Source organism: Argiope bruennichi, chromosome X2 (assembly GCF_947563725.1).
Source record: "Argiope bruennichi chromosome X2, qqArgBrue1.1, whole genome shotgun sequence".
Taxonomy (NCBI): Eukaryota; Metazoa; Arthropoda; class Arachnida; order Araneae; family Araneidae; genus Argiope; species Argiope bruennichi.
The window spans coordinates 10,749,668-10,772,716 of NC_079163.1; the positions used below are offsets into that span (position 1 = coordinate 10,749,668).

The 23,049-nt window shown below is 30.8% G+C and overlaps 1 protein-coding gene across 1 annotated transcript in view; it reads left to right on the plus strand.

The window, feature by feature from the left end:
- LOC129960585 (carbonic anhydrase-related protein 10-like) overlaps positions 1–23,049 on the plus strand; it is a 763,831-nt gene that overhangs the window by 564,238 nt on the left and 176,544 nt on the right. Inside the window, exon 5 of the mRNA XM_056074079.1 lies at positions 2,996–3,097. Within this exon, the coding sequence (XP_055930054.1) occupies positions 2,996–3,097 (102 nt within the window). The remainder of the gene's footprint in view (positions 1–2,995; positions 3,098–23,049) is intronic.

Sequence of the window (23,049 nt, forward strand, 5' to 3'; positions counted from 1 at the left end):
CTTGAAATCTAATTTTCGCCAACTGAGCAAAATGAGTTGAAATTCATATGAAAAATCCCTTACAATCCACAAAAATCCCTTACAGTTACAATGATTTCCTATGCATAGATAAAAATAAAAAAACAGTTATTCCCTGTCCAGGAATATGGTTGTTTGTACACTGAAAGGTAATGCTATTTCAAATACAATAAATTTAGGTGTATCCAAACTTTGACCTACAATGCATGAAAAGTCAGGTAGTCCCCTTTTTCTTCGCAAAAGACTAGCAGCTGAAAATGGCTTAGATTACATCAACATGAGGACAGCATATTTAAATGTCATCATTTGCCTGTATTTTTTATCTCCTAAAATACGAAATGTTAAAGCATTCTGTATCAGTTTTTGAGAAAAAAAATCAAAGCATTATTTTTGTTCATGATATATTTTCAATCCCCTTTCAGGTATGTAATGATTATCAATATTTCACTGGATCACAAGAGGTATAGTAGTATCGGCAATGTATGTTATAAGGAAAAAAGAACGCAGGAAGTTTTAATGAATTTCTTTAATATAATATTTTTGTTTAGCTATTGGCTTCAAGTCTCCAGATAGTTCACTAATGCACTCTGCATAATAATTTGTTGTCCTTTTATATCATGCAACATTACAATTAAATATTGCCAATAACTTTCAACATTTATTAGCTTTTTTAAAAAAATAAAGCCAGTAGTAAATTATAACTAATTAAAAATGCAAGTCAAAAATTTACTACAAGTATTAATCAAAAAACAATGCCTACCAACAAATTTGAGCTTTTATTACGGTTTGGGACTTGCATTCGTAAAAAAATTTAAAGATGGTAATCTTACTGTGTGGATAATTCCTGATTAGTTCTCGCAAATAACAAATAATCATAAGATGGTATTCTGCAAAACAGTGTTCAAAATGGAAATGCATTAAAAGCATGTTACAATGGATCCATCATTGCTCGTGAGATCCAGTGTTTACAAACATTTAATTAAGAAGGAATTTATATTTATTATAAAAGTGAGGAGTTAATTATGTAAGAAGTTTAATTTTTTACATTTTCATATTTTAGACTAAAAATATTTTCTTCTCAGTAGTTACGTCTTTTCAAATGTATTTTGAATTTTATATAAAATTTACAAAAAATATATTTTAATTATTTCATAATGAGAATCGTTATAATTATTATCGTCATATAAAGATAATTTTGTTGTAATGAACTTGTGAGATAAAATTTATTACAAAAATCTATTAGCATTCCTTTATTACAATAAACAATAGAAACCAATGTAACTGTGTGATTTTATTTCATTTGTACTCGTAACAATACTTTTTTTTTAATGCTATGGCCTATGCTGGGTTACTTAGAAATTATTTTTTAAAATAATGAAATTCCAAATAAATAATAAAAATTAATTAATGGCTAGTGTTTAAAAAATTTATACAAGGGAAGGACAATTTATACAAGGAAAATTTATACAAATGAAAAGGTACGAAACGTAGTAACAACGTAACCTTTAACATATTTGCCTATGATTCTGTGGGGGAATATAGCGAGGTATCTAGGGATGCGATTGGAGTCTCTGGCTTAGATCGGAGCATGCGCGGGTGCCCGCAAGCGCAGGAGAGATCAGTTGCTCTTATAAAGAGTGCCGTCCAATTGACGTGGCAGTGCATGTGTAGACAAAATGGCGTTCACATTGCAAAATTCGGCAATTGAGTAGCAGCGGGGCGTTCTCCCATTTTTAATAGCGGAAGGTGTTACACCGGCCGCTATTCATCGTCGGATGCTCACCGTATACGGGAAAGACTGTGTGTCAGACAAGTCAGTGAGAAAATGGAATGCCCGTTTTCGTGTAAGCCGTGAGAGTTTGGTTGATGATCCGAGACCAGGTCAGACAAACACAGTTGTCACGGCCTATCTCATCGACAAGGTGGACGACCTATTGAGAAGTGATCGGCATGTCACATTGCGAATGTTGGGGGTGAAGGCGTATGTCAGCCTTGGAACTGTGTCGGCGACTGTTCACGACAGGTTGCGTTATCGGAAGGTGTGCGTGCAGTGGGTTCCGAAGCAGCTGACCGACCAGCACTTCAACATCTGCTTCGGTATCATGAAGACCCCGCTTTCCTGGAGCGGATCGCCGCAGGTGATGAGAGTTGGTGCCATCACTACCAGCCAGAGACAAAGCGGGATGGCATACGTCGTCACCCCCGTCTAAAAAGTTCAAAGTCGTGGCGTAAGCAGGCAAGGTTTTGCTCAAGTCTTTTTCGACGTCCAAGGTCCGCTTCTTGTTGATTTCCTCGAGCACAGAAGAACCATTAACTCCGAAGTGTACTGTGAGACACTCTGAAGACTATGCAGGTACATCAAGAACAAAAGAGCAGGGCTACTCACAGAGGGTGCGATTATGCTCCATGATAACACGCGTCCACACGTCTCCAGGGTCACACACGCAGAAATGGCCAAGTTCAAGTGGGAGTAGCTCGACCATCCGCCCTACAGCCACGACATGTCCCCCTGCGGTTTTCATGTGTTTGGTCTCCTGAAAAAGCATCTGAAATGGAAGCGATTGAATTCGGACGGTGAATGCAAGGACACTGTGAAGGACTGGATCTCGTCACGGCCAAGAAATTCTGGGAACAAGGAATTCTTCGACTCGTTAATCAATGGGATCGTTGTGCTCAGACCTATGGTATACACTTTGAATAAAGTCTTCATTTATACCCACAGTGTCGTTTCGTACCTTTTCATTTGAACACCCATTGTATTGCCATTAGCTTTTCTTTATTCAGTACGATTATTTTATGCTATTAAGAGTATTTAAACAAAATGTTTTTAAAAAAAACGATTAAATGTTTTTCCTATTTTCCATGTTTTTTCGTGATTCTAATGAAATGAAGTCCTTTTTATAAACTGTGTTTATTTTTCCTTCTGTAATTTTTTTCTCAGCAATCACGGGAATAAACAAGTATTTCCTTTTTACAGTTGCAAATCTATGGATACAACTCAGACTTGTTCAGCAACTTTTCGGAGGCATTAGCACTTTGCAGAAGTGACAGTATAGTAGCTATAGCAGTGCTCATACAGGTAAATATGCTTTATAATTCATTGTAACATTACAAATGTTTTAATTCATAAATAAATAATCTTTAAGGATGCAAAAAAATTAATGCTTAACGTTTCAGACTTGCTGAATTTTAAAAACATATTTTTTAGAGTTAGTTTTCAGTTGTGTTATGGTACTGCTTATTCATACTTAAAAATTGTAATTTTGGATTATCTTATGTATAATGAATTTTTCAGTAGATTTATGCACCTAGAGTTTTCTGATTTAAGACAGAGCTGTGTAGTCTTATAGTTAAACAAAAACCACGTTTGCAGTACAAAAAGAAATACCTAAGATTGAATAACACGTAAGCATTTTGTGAAATAACACAGCAGCTCAACCATTTAAAAGGAACGGTGGCCCAGTTAATTTAGCATTCTTCTTCGTAAAAATTTTAAGCCAAGGTTTTTTCACAGAGATGTTATTTATGTCATTTTAAATGGTATCTTAAAAATCTCCGACATTCTACTGTAAGTTTCCCCATTTTTCAGAAATAAGAATGTTGTTTCTTAGCAACCAGTGCATAGGCTACTGACGGTGAATTTTTAATCTGGAAAAAACTATGGTTAAAATTTTATAGCTATGATCCCTTCAGTAAGGGTCTAGTGTGACTATTCCAGTTTTTTCTCCAACTAATAAGCGAACTTCCAAGTGGAAAAAGTGAAGTGATATGAGGTGTTTTCACTTTTTCCTAGATTACTCGAAAACCTCCGAATTATTTCTAAAAATAGCTTCTATTCATTTAAATATCCGGAAACATCAAATATCAAATTCAAACATCCAGAAAATGTAGAAAATGAAATTCTACCGAAGGAAATTAATCCGAGTATATATTTTGCTGAAGAAATATAAGCTCTAGCTCTAACTGAAAGTCCATTGATTTTTAAATTTTTTTAAATGTCTTTCTTCTGAAAGACAACGCATACAGTCAAATAAGTAGTGTAAAGAAAGATGCGACCCAACGATATATATTTGATTATGCATGTGTATATTGATGTTCCAGAACACTAGTGTGGCGTGGAATTTTGGAGAGAATGTTCCCATTAGTTCATGCCATATTTAAAGAACCACTTTTCAAAATTATGTGTTTCAGGCCAAGTAAATTTATACGTAGTTTCAAAACGGGGCTTAATATAAATATCTTAAATTATTTCCAGGTAAACTTACCAAATTTGCTTCTGTTTCATAACTAGAAAATAAAAAAGGGATACTGACAGAATATAAAGAACACAACGAATTACATGTTATATACGTACCTTCTATAATCAGTCCTACAAGTTTTTGTAACAGCATTTACTTTCGCGAAGGCTGTTTCAAGTGTGACTGCACAATTTGCATTAATAATGTTTGAGCAACTCCTTTATATAAAAGTAAGGGAAACTGTTTTATCATCCCATAAATACTAAATGACTTCCAAAGTAGTGGTGAGATTGAAGAAGTTTTATCCTTCATTTGAACCTCAAATTCATCATGCCTGGTACTGATTTCAAAAATATTATTTAGAATGAGATACGAAAAATATCTGTGAAAAAAATTTTATACTATTTTATAAGTGTTATCTAATATATTATAATATATAATATAATATTAAGTGAATGGAAAGTGTCATGTTTGGAAACTTCAAGCATTTCCTTTTGTTTCTATTCATATTAAAACCTAGCTGTAAATTTAATAAGATAAACCGGTAATGATTTAAGATAGTTAAATTCTCTTTTAAAAGCTACATAGAAGCTATTTTTGTGTTAATCACGTAATTTTGAACAATGATCAATTAAATACGGTGCAAAATAACTGCAATCCTCTCTCAAAATTCCACACCTTATTACTGTTCTGGCTCTTCTGCACCAATATATATGTACCTAAAATGTATACATTTTTCTGTAGAATCTTAATTTACTTATTTGACTATGTGTGTCGTCTTTCAGAAGGACGACAAACTGTTTTGGAAATTTAAAAGAAAATAAGTGGAATTTAAATTAGAGTTAGAACTTATACTTCTTCTGTAAAATATACAGTGTTGAAATTCATTTTATGCAGAATTTCATCCTCTACAGCTTTTTGTTCAACCAGTTTTAAAATTGAAATGAGTTGCTTTGTAGTAATTTATTCACTTTTTTCCACCTAGTTGCTTAATTTCACCTCACAGTAGGGGGAAAACTTGGTACAATCATACTGGACACTTAATGAAGCGATTACGTTACTAAACTTTTAACCATAGTTTTTTTTCGATGGGAAACCTCCCTTTACCAGCTTACACCCAGATTTCAAAGAAACAGCATTTTTACAAAAACAGCAACAAAAATGGGTGAATGTACAACAAAATGTACATCGCTTTTGAGGCATCATTTAAAATGAAATAGTTTACGTTTCTGTGACAAAAAATCTTGGCCTAAAATTTTTTCGAAGAAATATACCCATTTTTTTGCTAGAATTGCAAGACTGAGAACTTGGCTTTCAGTTCAATGAATACAATGAATAAGAAACCATTTTTGAATGGCGATTTTGTGAAATCTTATTTCTAAATTAAAGCCAAATTATCCATTCCAGGTACGATAATTTTATGGAGGAAATATAATCATATCTAAATATTTATATTGTTAAAAAGATAAAAATTCAGATTTCCCTGATATTTGATTCTGCAATAATTGCTATCCATAATTTACCTGGCCTTCTACTTGTAGTATTGATAATTATATGGGAAAATAATACCTTGCATTGGTAATTATATGAGAAAATAATACTTTTCATTGGTAATTTTATGAGAAAATAATACCTTGCATTGGTAATAATATAAGAAATAATACCTTGCATTGGTAGTTATATGAGAAAATAATATCAACAGAGTTAAAACAGTTACTCTTTTTTTTTTCAATCTGAATTCACTTTGTAAGTTAATAACGTTTTTATATGTCGGAATACAGCATTATTAGATTTGTCTTTTCAAAGCGCAATTTTTAACAAGTTTAGAATGAATTAAAAAATAGCTGATTAAAATGACTTCTAAACATTTGTCAAGTATTGGACGATGATTTAGAGATAATTTCCAAATTTTGTAATTTTTCCCAATTGATTGATGTGGAGTAGCTGGCGTTGTTGATCACGATTAATATTTTCCGTTCTTGTTTGCAAGTTGCTATATTACATATTAGCCTGAACAATTAGAGCATATTGAATGCAATACAAGTTAGAAACTAATTATTATGAGCACAATTATACAGTGAAATTTGTATCTACCGATACTTTAGCGACCTACATAATATATTATTATAGACATAGTTTGAATATATATCGACATAGTTTGAATATACAAAATCTTTTTTTGAACATTTTATAAGAACTTCAAATAAAGATTTTACTAACAATAAGTAAAAAGTATAAAAATGTACAAAAAAGGAGAGAGAGATTATAGAAAAAAAAATTATTGAGAAAAAATCATTTAATTTTGTTTGTTTACTTTTTGATGCAAATGACATTTGCATGTACGTGTATTTCAGCCCATCTAGCGAGTTAAGATGTACGTCGGAAACATTTAGCACTGTTACAACACAGCTCTGAAGTGTTTTAATTAACAATATGTATTCTCAACAGAAATTTGAGCTTTGCTTTGAAAACAGTCAGCTGATTTTTCGTCATCATTATGGTGGCATGGAAATAGTATTTATTGCTTGTGCCGTTGAACAATGACACATTAATGTTTAAGTTTCTTTTTCTCAAATCTTTTGCATTGAATAAAAAATATAGATATGTTGAGCTATTGGAAACAATAACAAGTGTGGATAAATTGTCTACACAATCTTTCTCTTCTTCAAAGATTCCATTGAGATCACAATCCATTTGCATCAAAGAATCAAGCTTTCACCCAACAGTTTGGATCGTAGATACTGTTTACCCTATTTCCGGAGACTTAATCACATGAATTTGATTGTGTCTCTTGTCTATTATCCAGATGGTAAACCACATTCTGAATTAATTTTTTTCGATAGTATACCTTGAAACATTTGATAATGTCTGAATCTAATGGTTATAGTATAGAACTGTAGTTCTGGTGACAAACGCTGTTATGTTTTTAAAATCCGGGGGAGGAGATAAGTGCAGCTTCTGACAACGTCAAATATAACAGCAACATTCTTTTTTTTTTCTCTATCAAATCAAGTAGTCAGTTTTGAAGATTCCAATCGTCATCCAAGGCTTCTTATTTACCTCATATTAGAAAATTATTAACACCTTTATTTAAAGCACATTGGTTTCGCGGAATTTCCATTGACTAGTGAGTTTAATTTATCGGTTTCAGTACTATTTGAACTTAACAGGACTCTCAGATTCTACTTCAATTTTTTCTCACCTTTACAATTTTCTCCTTTAAAGGATGTTGTTTTATTTGGCGTTTATTTATAGAACAAACCAATTTCATCCTTCGAGTACACATCATCAAGAAAATTACAAGAACACTTTTTTCGCTCAAGAACAAATCAAGAACATTTTTTCCACCTTCTTTTTCATTCTAGGATACGGTATTAATAACTGGAGCTGACTTTTGTACATCTGGGATAGTTTTTAAAAGAATTCCTAACCTTCAAGATATGATGTTAGCCATCCATTTCTGGCTTTAAAATTGTTACAGCAGAGCAAAAATGAGAAACATCTCTATTTTTCAGAAATCATTGGTTTATTATTGGACCTGTTTTGTTTTCTCATTATGTGAAACAATCTTAGGTTATCTATATCAATGTGATCATTTACTTCATCTTTAAATACTTATCCCTCGATATCCACTTTGCTTCTTTCCATCTTTTATTCATCATCTTCAAAGTCTTTTTTATTTATTTATTTATTTTTTTTCAAAAAAGTAGCGGTTTTCAACTGCAAAATCCTATATTTTTAGTAGCATCAACTTGTTTCAGTTCTTGATCAATTTACGAAGTGATTTTTAAGTTCTTCAAATACCGATGCTTTTCTTTGACCCACCACATTAACACATTAGAAAACTAATTTCAAGGAAAATGTAGTCAGTCCGAAGTGAGTGGTGCCCAACCTACGAATAAAACAATTCGACAGTTAGCACTTAGAGAAAGACGCACCATCCTAAGTGCCCTCCTAAAACAAGTTGGACAAAGGTCATCTGTAGAGATTTAAACTCAGTACATGCATCAAGTACACACTTTCCTCACGTTGGTGATTCGCATAGACTAGGCTGCCCTGAAAAGACACGGAGACAAACTTCATATCTATATCTAATTGAAGTGATGGATTAGGTTATAAAAGGAAATAAATCGACAACAAAGGAAGGAAAAACTACAAAAAACTGACTTTTGAAGGACTAGTTTGCATAGACTAGGCTGAAAAGACGCAGAGACAAACTTTATGTTCATATCTAATTGAGTTTATGGATTGGGTTGTACAAGGAAATGAATCGACAAAAACGAGAAACTACAAAGAACATTTTAAGGACTGGTAGTCTTTAATTTGTATATTGCTGATTCCATAAACAACAAACACATGCGCCTACACTAATCATTACTTTCCTCTACCCCTGATCCCCCTGCTTAATAGAAAATGGTGAAAACAATGAAGATGCCAATATTTGGAAACTGAGACGATCACCTTTATTTTGTTATCCCGCATTTCCGGAAGATTAGGTGCCGTTTTCAAAAAAGAAAAAGAAAGATTACATATATTATAAGTTTTTTTTAAGAAGAAAGATTAATGTTCTAGACAAATGCATTTAAAAAATGATTATTACTTTAAGAAAGCTCAAATTATATATATTAAATGGGAATTTTGTTGGCACCGTAGGGAAATACCTTTATAGACACTGCAGTTATCCCCAGCTCTTAGTGTATATAGGATATCTACTCTAATCATCTGTCCATGTCTAGTTTCTAAGCTCTTAAAATTAGGCATATACAAGGTGATCAAAATTAAAACACCCCTACTCTGAGCTCTCTACACTGCGAACTACTCAGTATAAAGGCTCCAAAATTGATGAACATACTATTCAAGACATAGTTAGACGGATTGGATGACAAAAATCAGTTCCAGAAACACCGATAGATGGTGCTGTACAATATAAAACATGCTGAAAAGATACAAATATTCACACACACACACACATAGAACCGCACATATGTGGAATGGAATTTTTCCTTTCTAGTTTCTATTGCTGAAATGAAAAAAAGAAGATAAAAAAGTGAAGAAATTGAAACTATTATTGTAACTGCAATTTCGCACTGTAAGCACAAAAATTTACATAAATCCTTGGTTTCCTGCTTCTGTTCTAGGCATAAAAGGGATAAATATGGGAAAATATCATTCTTATCAGTGATGGCTTCGCTCTTTGCTTGCGAAATTGTTTTATGAAAACAAAGGAAATGCTGTAGCTGCACTTCGAGTTTCGTCGACTTGAGAATTTATGCTATAGAGCGGCAGGTAACAAAACATGCTCTAAAATTTTGCTGTACTCCAAATGCAACAGCACCAATTTCTTGATTCAATTACATTTCTGCAAGATGAAGCGCTTGCACACATTGGACTCTGGTACAGCAGTTTCTTCGACAACATTTTACTGATGATAGAGTAATGAGTCGTGCGTTGCCGAAAACCTTACCATCTCGTTTTACTCATCTTCATTCATGGGATTTTTGGCTTTGGGGAAACTTAAAAAATCTTGTTCATCGAGGACGTCTGATAACCTTGGCAGATTTGAAAGACAGTATGCGTATGAGAAGCATCTCAATCGACCCATTAGAATCCGCAGTTGAACAAGCTGTTAAGCAATGATAAGGTCTTTGTGATTGAATGTTTGATACGTTCGAATAAAATATGTTACAAATGTGTATTTTGAGTTTTTTTTCAGCCTATTATTTTGTTGTACAATGCCATCTATCGATGTTTCTGGAACTACCTTTTTTCGCGTTATCTGACTCCCCATGTCTTGAATAGTGTGTTCATTAATTTTGGAGTCTTTACACTGCGTAGTTTGCTGTATAGAGACCTCAGAATAGGAGTGTTTTAATTTTGATCACCTTGCACTTCGGGATGAAAAAATGCTAAAAATGAAGTAAAGGATTTTTTTATGCGATTTTAATCCATAAATATATTGCTGAAAAATAATGGAATTAAATTCTAATGCAACCCTCAGACGACAGCAACTATATTTAACAATGTAGTTTTAACACTCTCACATGAATTAAAAGATTCCCTCGTATTACGACTAAAAACTGAAAGATTCTTAAAATAAACGAGGGCACATACAAATCTATTTCAGGGGACAATTATCAGATTTTGAAAAAGTGCAATGTTTAAACTAAATTAAAATTGTCATTGCAACTTTCTTATTTTCTAAACGTTCAACCGAAAAGCGAAGAATATTTATACAGCTGACACTCAAAATATAACTGAAAATTAACATAACTCCTGCGATTGACACCATGATGAAAAAGCAATAGCCTTTCATTAAAAATTTAATACATTAAAAATACGGATATAATCAACAGCACGAAGAACTTTAATTAGAAATCACTTTACCGTAATAATTTCTCGAAGTGGCTGCCCTGGAATGAAATACAGAAATCCACCCCTGAATAAACTCTTGCTGTACATTATGTAAATTTTTAGTTTAATAGATTTACAGGCTATCAGAACACGATTTATCAATTTTACTGTATACGTGCATTCTCTTTCTTAGATTTTTTAAAGGATTCTCAAAGAAAATTATTTTTAAGACTGTATCCTGACGATCGTGGGAGTCATTCATAAGGCCTCGCTATCCAATAACGTTATAAAGGAACAAGAAAAGTAAATGTCTGAAAAGATGAGTGTGTAGGCGGGAAACATATCGAAACTACATTCTCGATGATACCATAGTAAAATAAATTCTTCCGAAAAACATATAATGGTAGTAATAAAATAGTTGTAAGCAGACGAAGATGTTTCATAGAAAATAATCTTCCATATTTTTCACAAAACATTCACAGATTGTTTTTGTGTTGTGATTTATGGCACTTTACAAGTCCGCTGACAGTTGTCTTCATGCATTTCGTTTACTCATCCACAGATCGTAATTTAGATCTGAAACAGAGAAAAATCACTTCTGAACCAGTACCACCAGTGGTATTACCCTCGACATGGAGGACTTTATGACTACGACAGATTTATACTTGCACCAGCCATCACACACACGGAGAGTCTTCGGCGGGTGGGGCTTAAACTCGAAACCCATGGGATGCGAATCCAACGCCCTGCCAACCAGGCTATTCCGGCCTTGACAATAGTTTTTGTTTCAATAATGGAAATTCAATAAGGATACATCCCACGTTTTCTTAAAATGCACCATGCTTGAAATACTGAATCCTCAATGACATTTAATATTCCGAAATAGCAGTTCAGTAGCATATCTCAAAGAACTATAATCTTTTATATTAGATGCTTCTTTAAAATGTCAAAAAAATATTGGAAACAATATTTGCAAATGGCCATTGAGAAAAGTTAATGAATATTGCTTTATAGCTTTTCTCTTATTCTGAGAGCACAAGGAGTAATGCCAGGTAATTTTATAATATTGAATGTATTGGAATATTCTACATTTACCGGTTTTCAATTTACAGAACATGAATGCATTCGAAGCGATTGAAGCACTTTAGTAAATCTTGGTTCAGGTATATTGTCCCACTGCCGGAATGCTTTCATAAATTAAGTATGAAAAGCATTCATTGTCCACACGTAAATTTAAAGCTGTTTTTCTAATAAAAATTACGCTTATGTTAAAAGTATTTTATGCTTTTGAAGTGTCAAATTCTTGCTTAAGTGTAGGGGAGAATATTATAACTTTGAACAATATGCTGTGTTAATTTTTTTACTGACGACATGCATTATTCACTGTTCTGTCGCTAACCTTTCTTCTATTTGATATTGTGCTTATTATATACTAGCTGGTACCCGGCGCCGCAGAAGAAATAATTTTGGAAATATCGCTTGAAATTTGAAATAGCTATCTTGTTTAATTAGGGATGATAGAGGGAATGATATTTATTTTCTTGTCGACAATGAATACATTCAATGAAATTGAATGATATATAAAGGAGAAATGTAAATAATGTTTATTCTATTTTTTGATTTTATAATTCAAGTATATAATAGGGTAGACAATATATTTTTTCCCGTCTTCAGTAAAAACAAATAAATTTCGAGGCTGTCTGACTCATGAGCACCCAACATACAACTGGCCGTGTAAAAAACCGGAATTTTCGTGGCCCAAAAGTAATTAGTTGACAATGTTTTATCGCCATTGGATGAATGGTGCGGCAGCGCATAAAAATACGGACAAACAAAAATTCATTTTTATACATTAGATTTTAAAAGGACAAAATTTTCAGTCCCTTTAGTTATTTTTTAAAAAAAACCTTATATGGCGACCAGTAGTGCAGCTTGTACAACAAATCCTGACGATACTGCTACGTTCAGTGGTGGCGGGGTGGTCGGCTGTACGCAAGAAGAAGTGCAGCTTGTGTATTGTAACCTAATTCAAAGAAACAACCATTCTCCAAGTCAAAGGTATAACCATTGTTCAAATCAAAGGTCTAATTGATCGGGAAATATAGAAATTTTGGTTTGGACTTATTATGAAAGCAAACATAAATGAGAAAATGAGATTTAATCATATAAAAACATAAGATAGTTCATTTTAATCGAAACTCGTTTTTATACTGAAAGATAAATTATTTGCAGGATTCCATTATTTTTAAAGGGTTCTTTCCTTTTAAAATATAATCATTATTCTACTATCTAATGAATAAAAAATCTTGAATCAAAGTTATAGTTTAAAACGATTTATCATCATCTTCAGAATTCGGAAGTTTTATATTTGCCTTTTTTGTAAAAGCAAAATTTGTTTTAAGTCCCTTTCATATTTTGCTACTACCCCCTTCCATTCATCGTTTGACTTCAAAGTTTGTAAGGCATCTTTGACTCTCTAGTTTACTATACTCTTTCATTTGCTTTTGGGTCTTCTTTTGCTTGCTTCTTTTCTTTGCTGAAATTTAGAAAAAAGCCACATACTTTCAAGGAACATATTTGATGAGAACGATGGTATTTTTAGAGTAACAGGATTTTCACTGAGGATCTAAGTTTGTGGCCGAATTATTCATGAGATCTGGATGAATCATCACCCTGTCTGTTACTTATGAAGAAAGAAACTTATTATAAGCAAAAATGACCGTATTGAAAGGAACAAAGTCTATAATTTCGAACTCTTCCATGATATTATTTCAAGGAATAAACTTCATAAAAAGCATTTCAGTCAATATATCCCCATTATATAAAATTTACATCTGTTATCTGTGGTTAACATACATTTTTTTCATTTACAGCATTAAATATGTTTAGAAATTGCCAAATAAAACCCTGTTAGGCTTTCAATAATTGAAGCAATAAGGAAAAATCTTGATAATCATGCTGTTTTTTGCCGTCTGAATAATAGGAATAGTTTTCGTTTTGTCAAAGAATAACCTAACAAGTTTCTCATGACTTAGTCAGATATGATTGATAAAGTGCTTAAAACATGAAGTAAAGTAGTCTCGTTTGAATCATTCAGAAGGGCTGAAAAGAAATTACACCGAGTGGAATTTCCATTTAACATGAATAATTTAAAGTTCACCCGCAGATATACAAACAAAGGAGGAACGCTATTATCTAAGGAACTTACTGCAGTTATCATTGTTACCAATGCTCCTCTTTCACCAGAATTCATCTCACTGATTTTCTTTTTCACTTTCGGGTCCAGACCTTTAGACTATTCTTTAAATGTAGTTATTCTGATTTTATCTCAATTCCACATGTGAGAAAGTAGGAATTCATGACCTGAAAGATCTTTTTAAAATTAGAAAATACAGCTGCTGATGTTTCGTTTTTGAAGGCTGTGGCTCTAGTTAAGCTTATTGCTTGAGGCTATCTAAAAGGGAGCTTATAATCGAGGCCTTCAACCAAAGTCGTGTGGCTACCGTTTCTTTGCAATTTTATTGACAATGCACGAGGAATTCGCCTTCTTTTTTATTGGCAACGGCAAACGCGTTGCTTGAGATTTCTTTACACCAAAATGAATGTTAGCAGCTATGATTAAATAGTCTTCAAACATAAATTCCTCAACCTCATTAAATACGGTTTCGGTTTAGCAAGACAATAAAAGTATTATAAACGTTACATACCCAATTGCTTTATTCGGTTCAAATGAAAGCTTGAAGTTCACTTCTTTATCTCAAATTCCCTTGAGGCCTTTCCAAAGTCTGATGCTGAATTGTCTGAAATTTAGCATTTAGAAATCAAAATATTTAAATAACAATATTTTCCATCAGCTCATTCGGCTAAGTTATGTGAAGATAAATTTTTTAAAGTTAGTTCCAGGAAAGAAATAATAAGACATAGGATAATGTAAAGCAGTGTTCTCATTTCAGGATTCTTAAAACTCTATTTCTCAATCATTTACTTTGATTTAAATTGTATTTGCAGAGAGAACATTTCGGAAAAAAACGATTCCCGGGATTTTCTAGATTTCAATAAATTCGCATCCAAAATACCTGGAACAAGCGAGTAGTATTCAATTTATACAATCGAGTTTTTGTAAAGTCAAGAAACAAATTTTCCTTTGTTTATTTTTGTTAAAATACTAGAAGATATGCTCGTCTAGACCGGCTGTTATTCTGTTAACAGTACCTAAATCTAATCGTCACAGACTAACAAACGAACGTGGTAGTATTTCGTGCGCATTGGTAAAATGTTTAAGAAATAAATATATGTAATGATATTTTAAACTCTTAATTTAGCCCATAGTAAAATATTGTCTTATTTCTTAATCTAATTCCACTTTCGGTGTAATTAATTACTATGTAAAAAATAAAATCGTCATCAGTACTACGTATCGAGTGAAAATGATACTTCCGTTGCCCTTCTCAAGATCAACACATGTATTGAATTGGCGTATGGCCGGAAATCCCATCTTATATAAGACTAGTGATCATTTGTTCGTCCCTTTATACTCTCTTCTTTACTTCTGCTTTGTGTCACGCTGCGTCTTCTAGTAAATAATTATGCTTTCCTGGATGGTGGTAGAGAGAGAAAAAAACAAAATTAAAAATACAACGTCTCGTCTATGTCTTCAAACCTGCCTTCTGCTACAAACAAAATAATGTTATATATATATATATATATATATATATATATATATATATATATATATATATATATATATATATATATATATATATATATATATATATATATATATATATATATATATATATATATATATATATTATTCTCTAGTAGTAAATATACAATAACGTTATGTGTTTTGCTTCCTTTCAATAAGATATTTTTTATCCATGATGTTCAAGGAAACGTAAATCAAAACTAATCACTAAAATCAGATTAAAACGAATACTGATCCATCAACAGATAAAAATGCAATTGCCGAATAAGAAGTGAAAAAAAAATTGCTGAAAGAAAATATTAACGATAACCTTTAATTTGGTAGGTGAAAGGAGAATATTATGAGTAAGCATAAATATTATTTATTCATGCTTAGGTTTATTTGCACTCAAATAAATCGGTTACTTTCATAAAAGAAAAGCCCTCGTTGAGTTGTTTGACACAAGAAACAGAAGTTTGGATTTGCGCAATCTATTACGGAGCAGATAAAAGAGGCGGCGATACTTTAAAACTCCGTCCAGGATAGTAGAAAGCGGTAGATGAATATAAATACGATTATACTTTTAGGAGGTAATTGACATTTATAAAATCATTGTTGAAGATATAAATTAAAACATTTTTTATTTGCTATCCTTATATAAGGGATAATCAAAATTCAAATAATTCAGAATATGATAGCCAAATGTGTTCTGACAGATTCCTTTTTTGAAATAATATCTTTTAAAAGAGAAATGTTGGAAAAATAAATCATCATTGAGCTTTGATTATACTTCAAATGAATTTTAACCATAGATATTCAGTACTTTTTGACCCACAAAACCAATTCATACAAAAGCTCAACGATTTCAGTTGGTTTATATTCAAATGGAAATTCATCTAATCAGACTGCTACGAAATTTAATGACAAACATGATTATTCTGATTTATCAAATTTAGTGACTGCGTTCTCGAATAATCTAAGCGCCGGCTTTGAAATTGCTCATTTAGTTCAAATACGAAATTGTAATACGCAACTGTAAAACGTTGGCAACGTTGTTCATTATAGTTGAAATTGTAGTTGCATAATTGACATTTAAAAACACAAAGGTTTTAGTGATTAAAGAAAAAATATTTTGAAATTCTTATATGCTTCCGTTTCTTTTCATTTATTAATTTCTAATTAAAAACTGTTATGAATGTAATATATCAATATTTTTCTGTCAATCACTTTTTATGTTTTTAAAGTTTTAAATAAAAAATGTACTTGAACATCGAAGCATTACACCTATTCCTTAAATCCTAAAAAACTGTAATTTAACATAAAAGTATTTCCTCTGTTTCTTGATTCACAAAAAATGTACTGAACATCAAAGCATTTTCTCCTGTTCCATGATTTATAATAGAGGTAAAATCAAATTTAAACGAATGGTTCATAATATTAAAAGTTCTTTCTTCTTTTTAAATTAGTTCAGGAGATTCACATTATTCATCTTTTTCCATGTCTAAAAATTCTGTGTTTAGTAAAAGGAAAATTTGTCAAAAATTCAGGTTTCCTTTTCAAAGAAGTTTTGTTACTAAGTTTGTTTTTTAAGGTGCAAAAGGGGTGCATCATGACAAATAAATCTTATGTATAGAAAATATAGAAAAAAGTATTCATTGTTATTAACAAAAGTAGTTATTGTTATTAAAAAACGAATTGATAAAGAAATACTTGGATTGATCAATGATACTCTAACATACGGTTGAAAATGTGTATAGTGAAGCCAATCAAAGAAAATACGTAAGAAAACTGTATATCGCCGAAAGATAAAATGGTTTGTACAAATTAATTGCACAAGAACAATTAATAAGAACAGTTTGTCCTATTTTGTAACATATATCTGGACTGATTATTTCAAAGAAAAACACCGAATGATGGTATCTAAAGATCAAAGATAGCTTGATTGTGTTGTTGATGAGAGGGCTAGTTAAATGACTCCAAATATGTATTGATAGATGCATGCATATTCATCACTTCTCTAAGACGAAAATTCTAGTTTGAATCGAGAATTCAGCAGTTATAAGTTTGTTTTTTGAACCGAGTATTCAAGTTTTAAACACCTTGAAATAGACGTGATATTTTGATACATCTGAAACTCTTTAATTTGTTTCTATTTTTTATATGAAATTCAACGGCTTCTGACTAAATTTAACAAGACTTATCTAAAAACTTATCAGTGAATATAAACTGAATCACTAAAAAATATATATAAGCAGTCAAACAGTGCAAAAAGTTTTATTGCAAAAATATAATTTATTCTACTCTTAGAAATATAATAATTTTTGTAATTGAAAATTTTATAAACTCTAATAGAGCAGGAATTAATCCAAACTAAATATATCAAAAACAGCGATTTGTTATAGTAATAATGCGTAAGACTCAAATCGAAATAGATTTAACTTAACATCTTTTCATTCATATAGGAGAAAAAGTAATTTATTGCAGAACAGTTCGGATATATGTAAAAAAAAATAAAAACAACAACTTAATAGATGAAAATGTTTGAATAACAATGATAACACTGGAGAAATATCCATATTAAACTAGGCTAAAAAAGATAATTAAACTAAGTTATATTAAATAGTTGCATGTAATTCTATCTATATAAACGGTAATGGTTTTGAGTTTTATGAATTTACTATTACTTTATTGTTATCATTTTGAAGTTTTCCATTTATTATTATTGAGTTATTCAGTGTATAAAGACCCCAATCATGGAACGCTGCAAACTGCATTTTCGGCATTTATTGCTTTTTTTTTTAATTTGATTTGAAGAAATCTACTGCCGAAGCCCATCAGACACTTTTAGAAATATTTAATTATAAAATATTAATATTAATATTAATTTAGAAAATATTTTGATTGATATGTGTTGCACCTATTTTTCTCAATAAATGCCTTTTTAAAGCGTAAAAATGATGAAAATATATGCAAGCACCTAATAAATCTTTTAAATCTGAAAGACAAATTCGAAAAACATTGTTGAATTTCCAACATTATTCATAATGAGAATTGATGCTAGAGATTAATTTGGGCATTGATACAATGTGTACTTGAAACCTATTTCGGTTAAGATATAACTCAAAAATATTTTTGCATCATCTGTGTTCCTTGGGTAAATTTAAAAGCGAACAGATACAGAACATAGACAAATCGATACATCAGTGCACAAGATGTATCTTCTCTCTTTTCTATGTCTTCTATTCTTTTTCGGTGCTTCTTGAGCGCACTCAACAACGAAAGTGCATTGGACTGTACGTTATGTTGTATAGTATAAGAGAAAACAGTGAATTGTTGTCTTCTTGTAACAGGAAAACTATTCGAAAGAATTCTATAAAATTTGGAATAAAAGTATAAGTCGCTGTTTTTTCCGACTTTTCCTTTTTTTTCTTTTTCAGGATCAGCTTAACCTTTGCTTCTAAAGATTTATTTCTACGCAATATCAGAATTTAAATGTACACAATATCAGAATTCAAAACCTACTTTCAGGTTTATTTCGATTTGATTATCGTATTTTTATCGACCTTTTCAGAATTTGGACATTGAAGGTAATGGTAGATTCCGCTTTTGATTAGACATATTCTCCCTTCCCTAGGATGCAACATCAGAATTTAAATCTACACGATATCAGAATTTAAAATCTATTTTTAGGTTTTTTTCGACTTGTCAACTTTTTCAGAGTTTGGCGATTGAAAGTAAATGATATATTCCGCTTTTGATTTGACCCTTTCTCCCTTCCCTAGGATACAATATCAGAATTTAAAACCTAATTTTAGGTTTATTTCTATTTGATTATTGTATTTTTATCGACATTTTCAGAATTTGGAGATTGAAGGTAATGATTGATTTCACTTTTGATTAGACACATTCTCCCTTCACAAGAATAAAAAAAGGCTTTACGTATTTTTTACATAATTCTAAACTATATGTGCATGAGGTTACTCTTTCTCGTCAGGAATTCTATGATTTGTAAATTCATAAATAGATACAATTGAAATCTATAAATGGCATATGAAATGATGGATTTGATTCATAAACATTAATTTTCGAAGTAGCTAATCCTGACAAAGACTCTAAGAATTTTCTTGCAAAAGAAGCATGTTTAATTTATGAATTTATTAGAAGACTTTAATTTTGAATGAAATACATGTACTGCAACCTAATCTTTGTCATGCACCGTTTAGAATAGATTTAATAAATAATCAAATTTGTCACTGATAAATCAATTCATTGAAATTTTAAAATTTAATAACTACTTTGTTAATTTATCTTTAAATTGAATGAAATGATTGGATTCAATCAGTTCTTGGTAATTCTTTTCTTGAAAGTAAATTTTAAAATGTTGACCACAATTGGCTGACGATTATTTTTATAATTAACTCGTAAATGATTTGTATGTCCCGGATGTAGAATTAGTTAAAAAAGAACAGGATACCTGTGTAGTTTTGTTATTTATTATCACATCGTCATAAAATTGATGTTGATAGAATTTATTCGAGGGGGCAGATTTGTTCCAATCGACGAATTGATTAACTGAGTTAATAACCATAGAAACTGAAAACTTTCTAATACGGAAAATAATATTTTTTAATAATTCCATCTAGCAAAAACTTTTTATGCCCTGTATCAAATTTTCTCATATTTTATATGTAAATGTGTTTTATCAAGATTGCTATAAAATGCTACATTTAATACTATGAATATCATACATGCCTTAAAGGAAACATTTTTATCGTCCTGCAAATGTATTAGAAATAGCATGGACAACATTCAGAGCAATTATTGAAAAATCTAATAATACCTTCTGTCATTTTTATACGAGATATCGTTTAATGCTATAATTTCAACACATTTTCATTTTTCCAAAAAGTTTGGTTTGAACAGCTAACGAAGAAATCCATCCTAATTTATATCCAAGTGAGTTGTGTCAAGTCACAAACAACAATAAATAACGAAAACAACTTAATCTTCAAGCAATTTAGCCTCTGAATATTACTTTTAATTATAATCATGCTTTGACAAAGAAACTGAACAAAGTTTCGGATGCCAAATATAATAGATTTTTAAATGCATCACGAAAATGTTAAGTTCAGAGAAGTGAAACCATTCATATTTTTTTCTCACTGAGCTGTCATTAAATGCTGTCTAACTCTAAAAATAGCTATTATCATCCATCATCAGTATGCAAAGTAGTTCTTTAATCACATTCTAATTAGAAATTCGAATTGCTAAAAGTTCCGTTGAAAATGGAAACACAGGGGATTAAGCATACTCAGAACATTTTAACTTGAGATATGCGTTTCGAACTGTTCAAGAATGAATAATTGTCTGAATAAAAATATATGGAAAATTCACAGATAAAAAGATTAGACACCTTTTTTCTCCCACAGAAAGCGTGCTAATTCATTTTAAGCCTCCGTCGTCTTTGAGAGAAATATATCCCTTAATTAGTCGGAAAACATTGAGTTTTAAAAGGGCCGAATCTATTAGCATATCTGCCTTTCACTGGAAATGGAAAAAAGTTGCGGATCAGCCAAACAAATGCTATTTTTAAAAGGAATCTACAATCTCTGCTTCCTTTGCTTGCACGGCAGAGGTAGCTATTCATAAATCGAAGCATTAATCCGTTTTAAAAGAGAAATATTTTTGTATTTCTTCGTTGCAGGTAAAACATTCAAATTTATTAGAATGTTGCTCTAACAAAGTTATTTTAAATTTGTAATATTTGCTCTTATTTAATATTCTTCCTGGAAATATTATTCTTACCAAATTGCTCAATTCCTTTTTCTCTAAATGTAAATTTCTTTTTTTTTAATTTTAAATTATTTTAATTGACTTTTTCTTGTCATTATTTCACTTTGAAACATAAAAGTTTGTATTAATTTCGATTCCTTTATATTTCAAATTTTATCTAAATTAACTTCCTTGACGCTTTTATTCTAATCAAAGCTACTATTTATTCTGTAAAGAAAATAAAGATTAACATCATATTGCTAAAGATATAAATGGTGAGTGAATACTTTTTGTTATATGCCAAATAAGTTGTCATATAATTTATAGACAGTCTATCTTAATCTTTACAGACAGACTGTCTTAATCTTTCTAATTAACTGACTGCATTAATTGTAGTTTACAGAATGACTGTCTTAATCTTTTCTGTCTTGTCAGACAGATAAAAAGTGTTTATTTCAAACATCCATTTCTCAGTACATAACGTCGAATTTTCAAGTAAATAGAAGCTTTTAGATTTTGCTTTATAATCATATTAATTATTCACATCTCAGAACTCTGTATTGCTTTTTACAACTCCTAATCAATACACTATTATCTCATTCTCTATTTCACATATTTCGTTATTTTAAGAAATCCAAATACAAGATAATCTAATTTCTGGAAATTTTATTCTTTTGAATTTACTTTGTTTATGCAATTTTAAAATATTTTCATTTCAATCAGGTTGCTGTGAAAGCACTAGCTATCATATTAAATTTTATCATTGTTATATATATATAAAATTCTCTATCGAAATTCTCATTTATTCATCATACAATTGCTATAAACTCAAACATACAATTGATAAAACTCAAACATTCTGCTCGCAGTTTCGTACAAATATTATTCTTGTGAAAATCAAGAGATGATAGCTGAGAATTATTCTTCCGAAGTAAGTGCTATTCTTACGAATATTCAAAGCTGTCATATGAACATCTGAAATTCGTTTCCGGTTGTCTTTTGACTTATCACATTTCGCCATCAACATCACATACATATAATGTTACAATGTTTTAACCTAAAACCGCATAACGATACATATTTTCGATATGTATCACATGTCACATGTCTCACAAAACACATATCTGATATGTATTTTTTTTGTTGTCTATTTATGATTTGAGATTCCCCCAAGCAACGACTCAAACATTGTGGTTGTACAATAAAACTATGAAATAGATTTAAGATGTTTTTCTGGGGGCGTGAAGATACTAATTCACTTTTAATGTTTGAGAAAAAATCGAAACTACCAAAATACAATAACATGAAACAATTTATGTGAACAAGAATATGGAATTTTATTATACAAGTTTAAGAAATATTATTCCGGCATAATATTTATATATCATTAATACCAATCCCAATATTACATGACAATATTCTACATACATAATCGACAATATTCTACATACATAATTACATAATCGACAATATTCTACATACATAATTACATAATCGACAATATTCTACATACATAATCGACAATATTCTACATACATAATCGACAATATTCTACATACATAATTACATAATCGACAATATTCTACATACATAATTACATAATCGACAATATTCTACATACATAATTACATAATCGACAACGATTATATTTCTAATTCCTTTGGCAAAAGATATTTCTGAGTTAAAAACAGTTTCAATTTTGATTTTAACCTATCTTATAGTCATTTTTACTTTATTAGCATTCTTTCTGATCATAGTTGCAGCTGAGAATTGGGAAAATATGTCTCTCATGAGGAAAAATACCGTGTTCCTTGTAGTTTACAAAATATTTAATGATATTCCGGATAGCCGATTTAAGTAGATTAAATTATCATAGTTCAATATGGTCTCTTGAATCCGATAATTCACTACAAATAACAGTTTCATTAAAATTATCAGTGTAAATGGCAATACCATTGATATTTTCCATTGTGTTGAGATTAT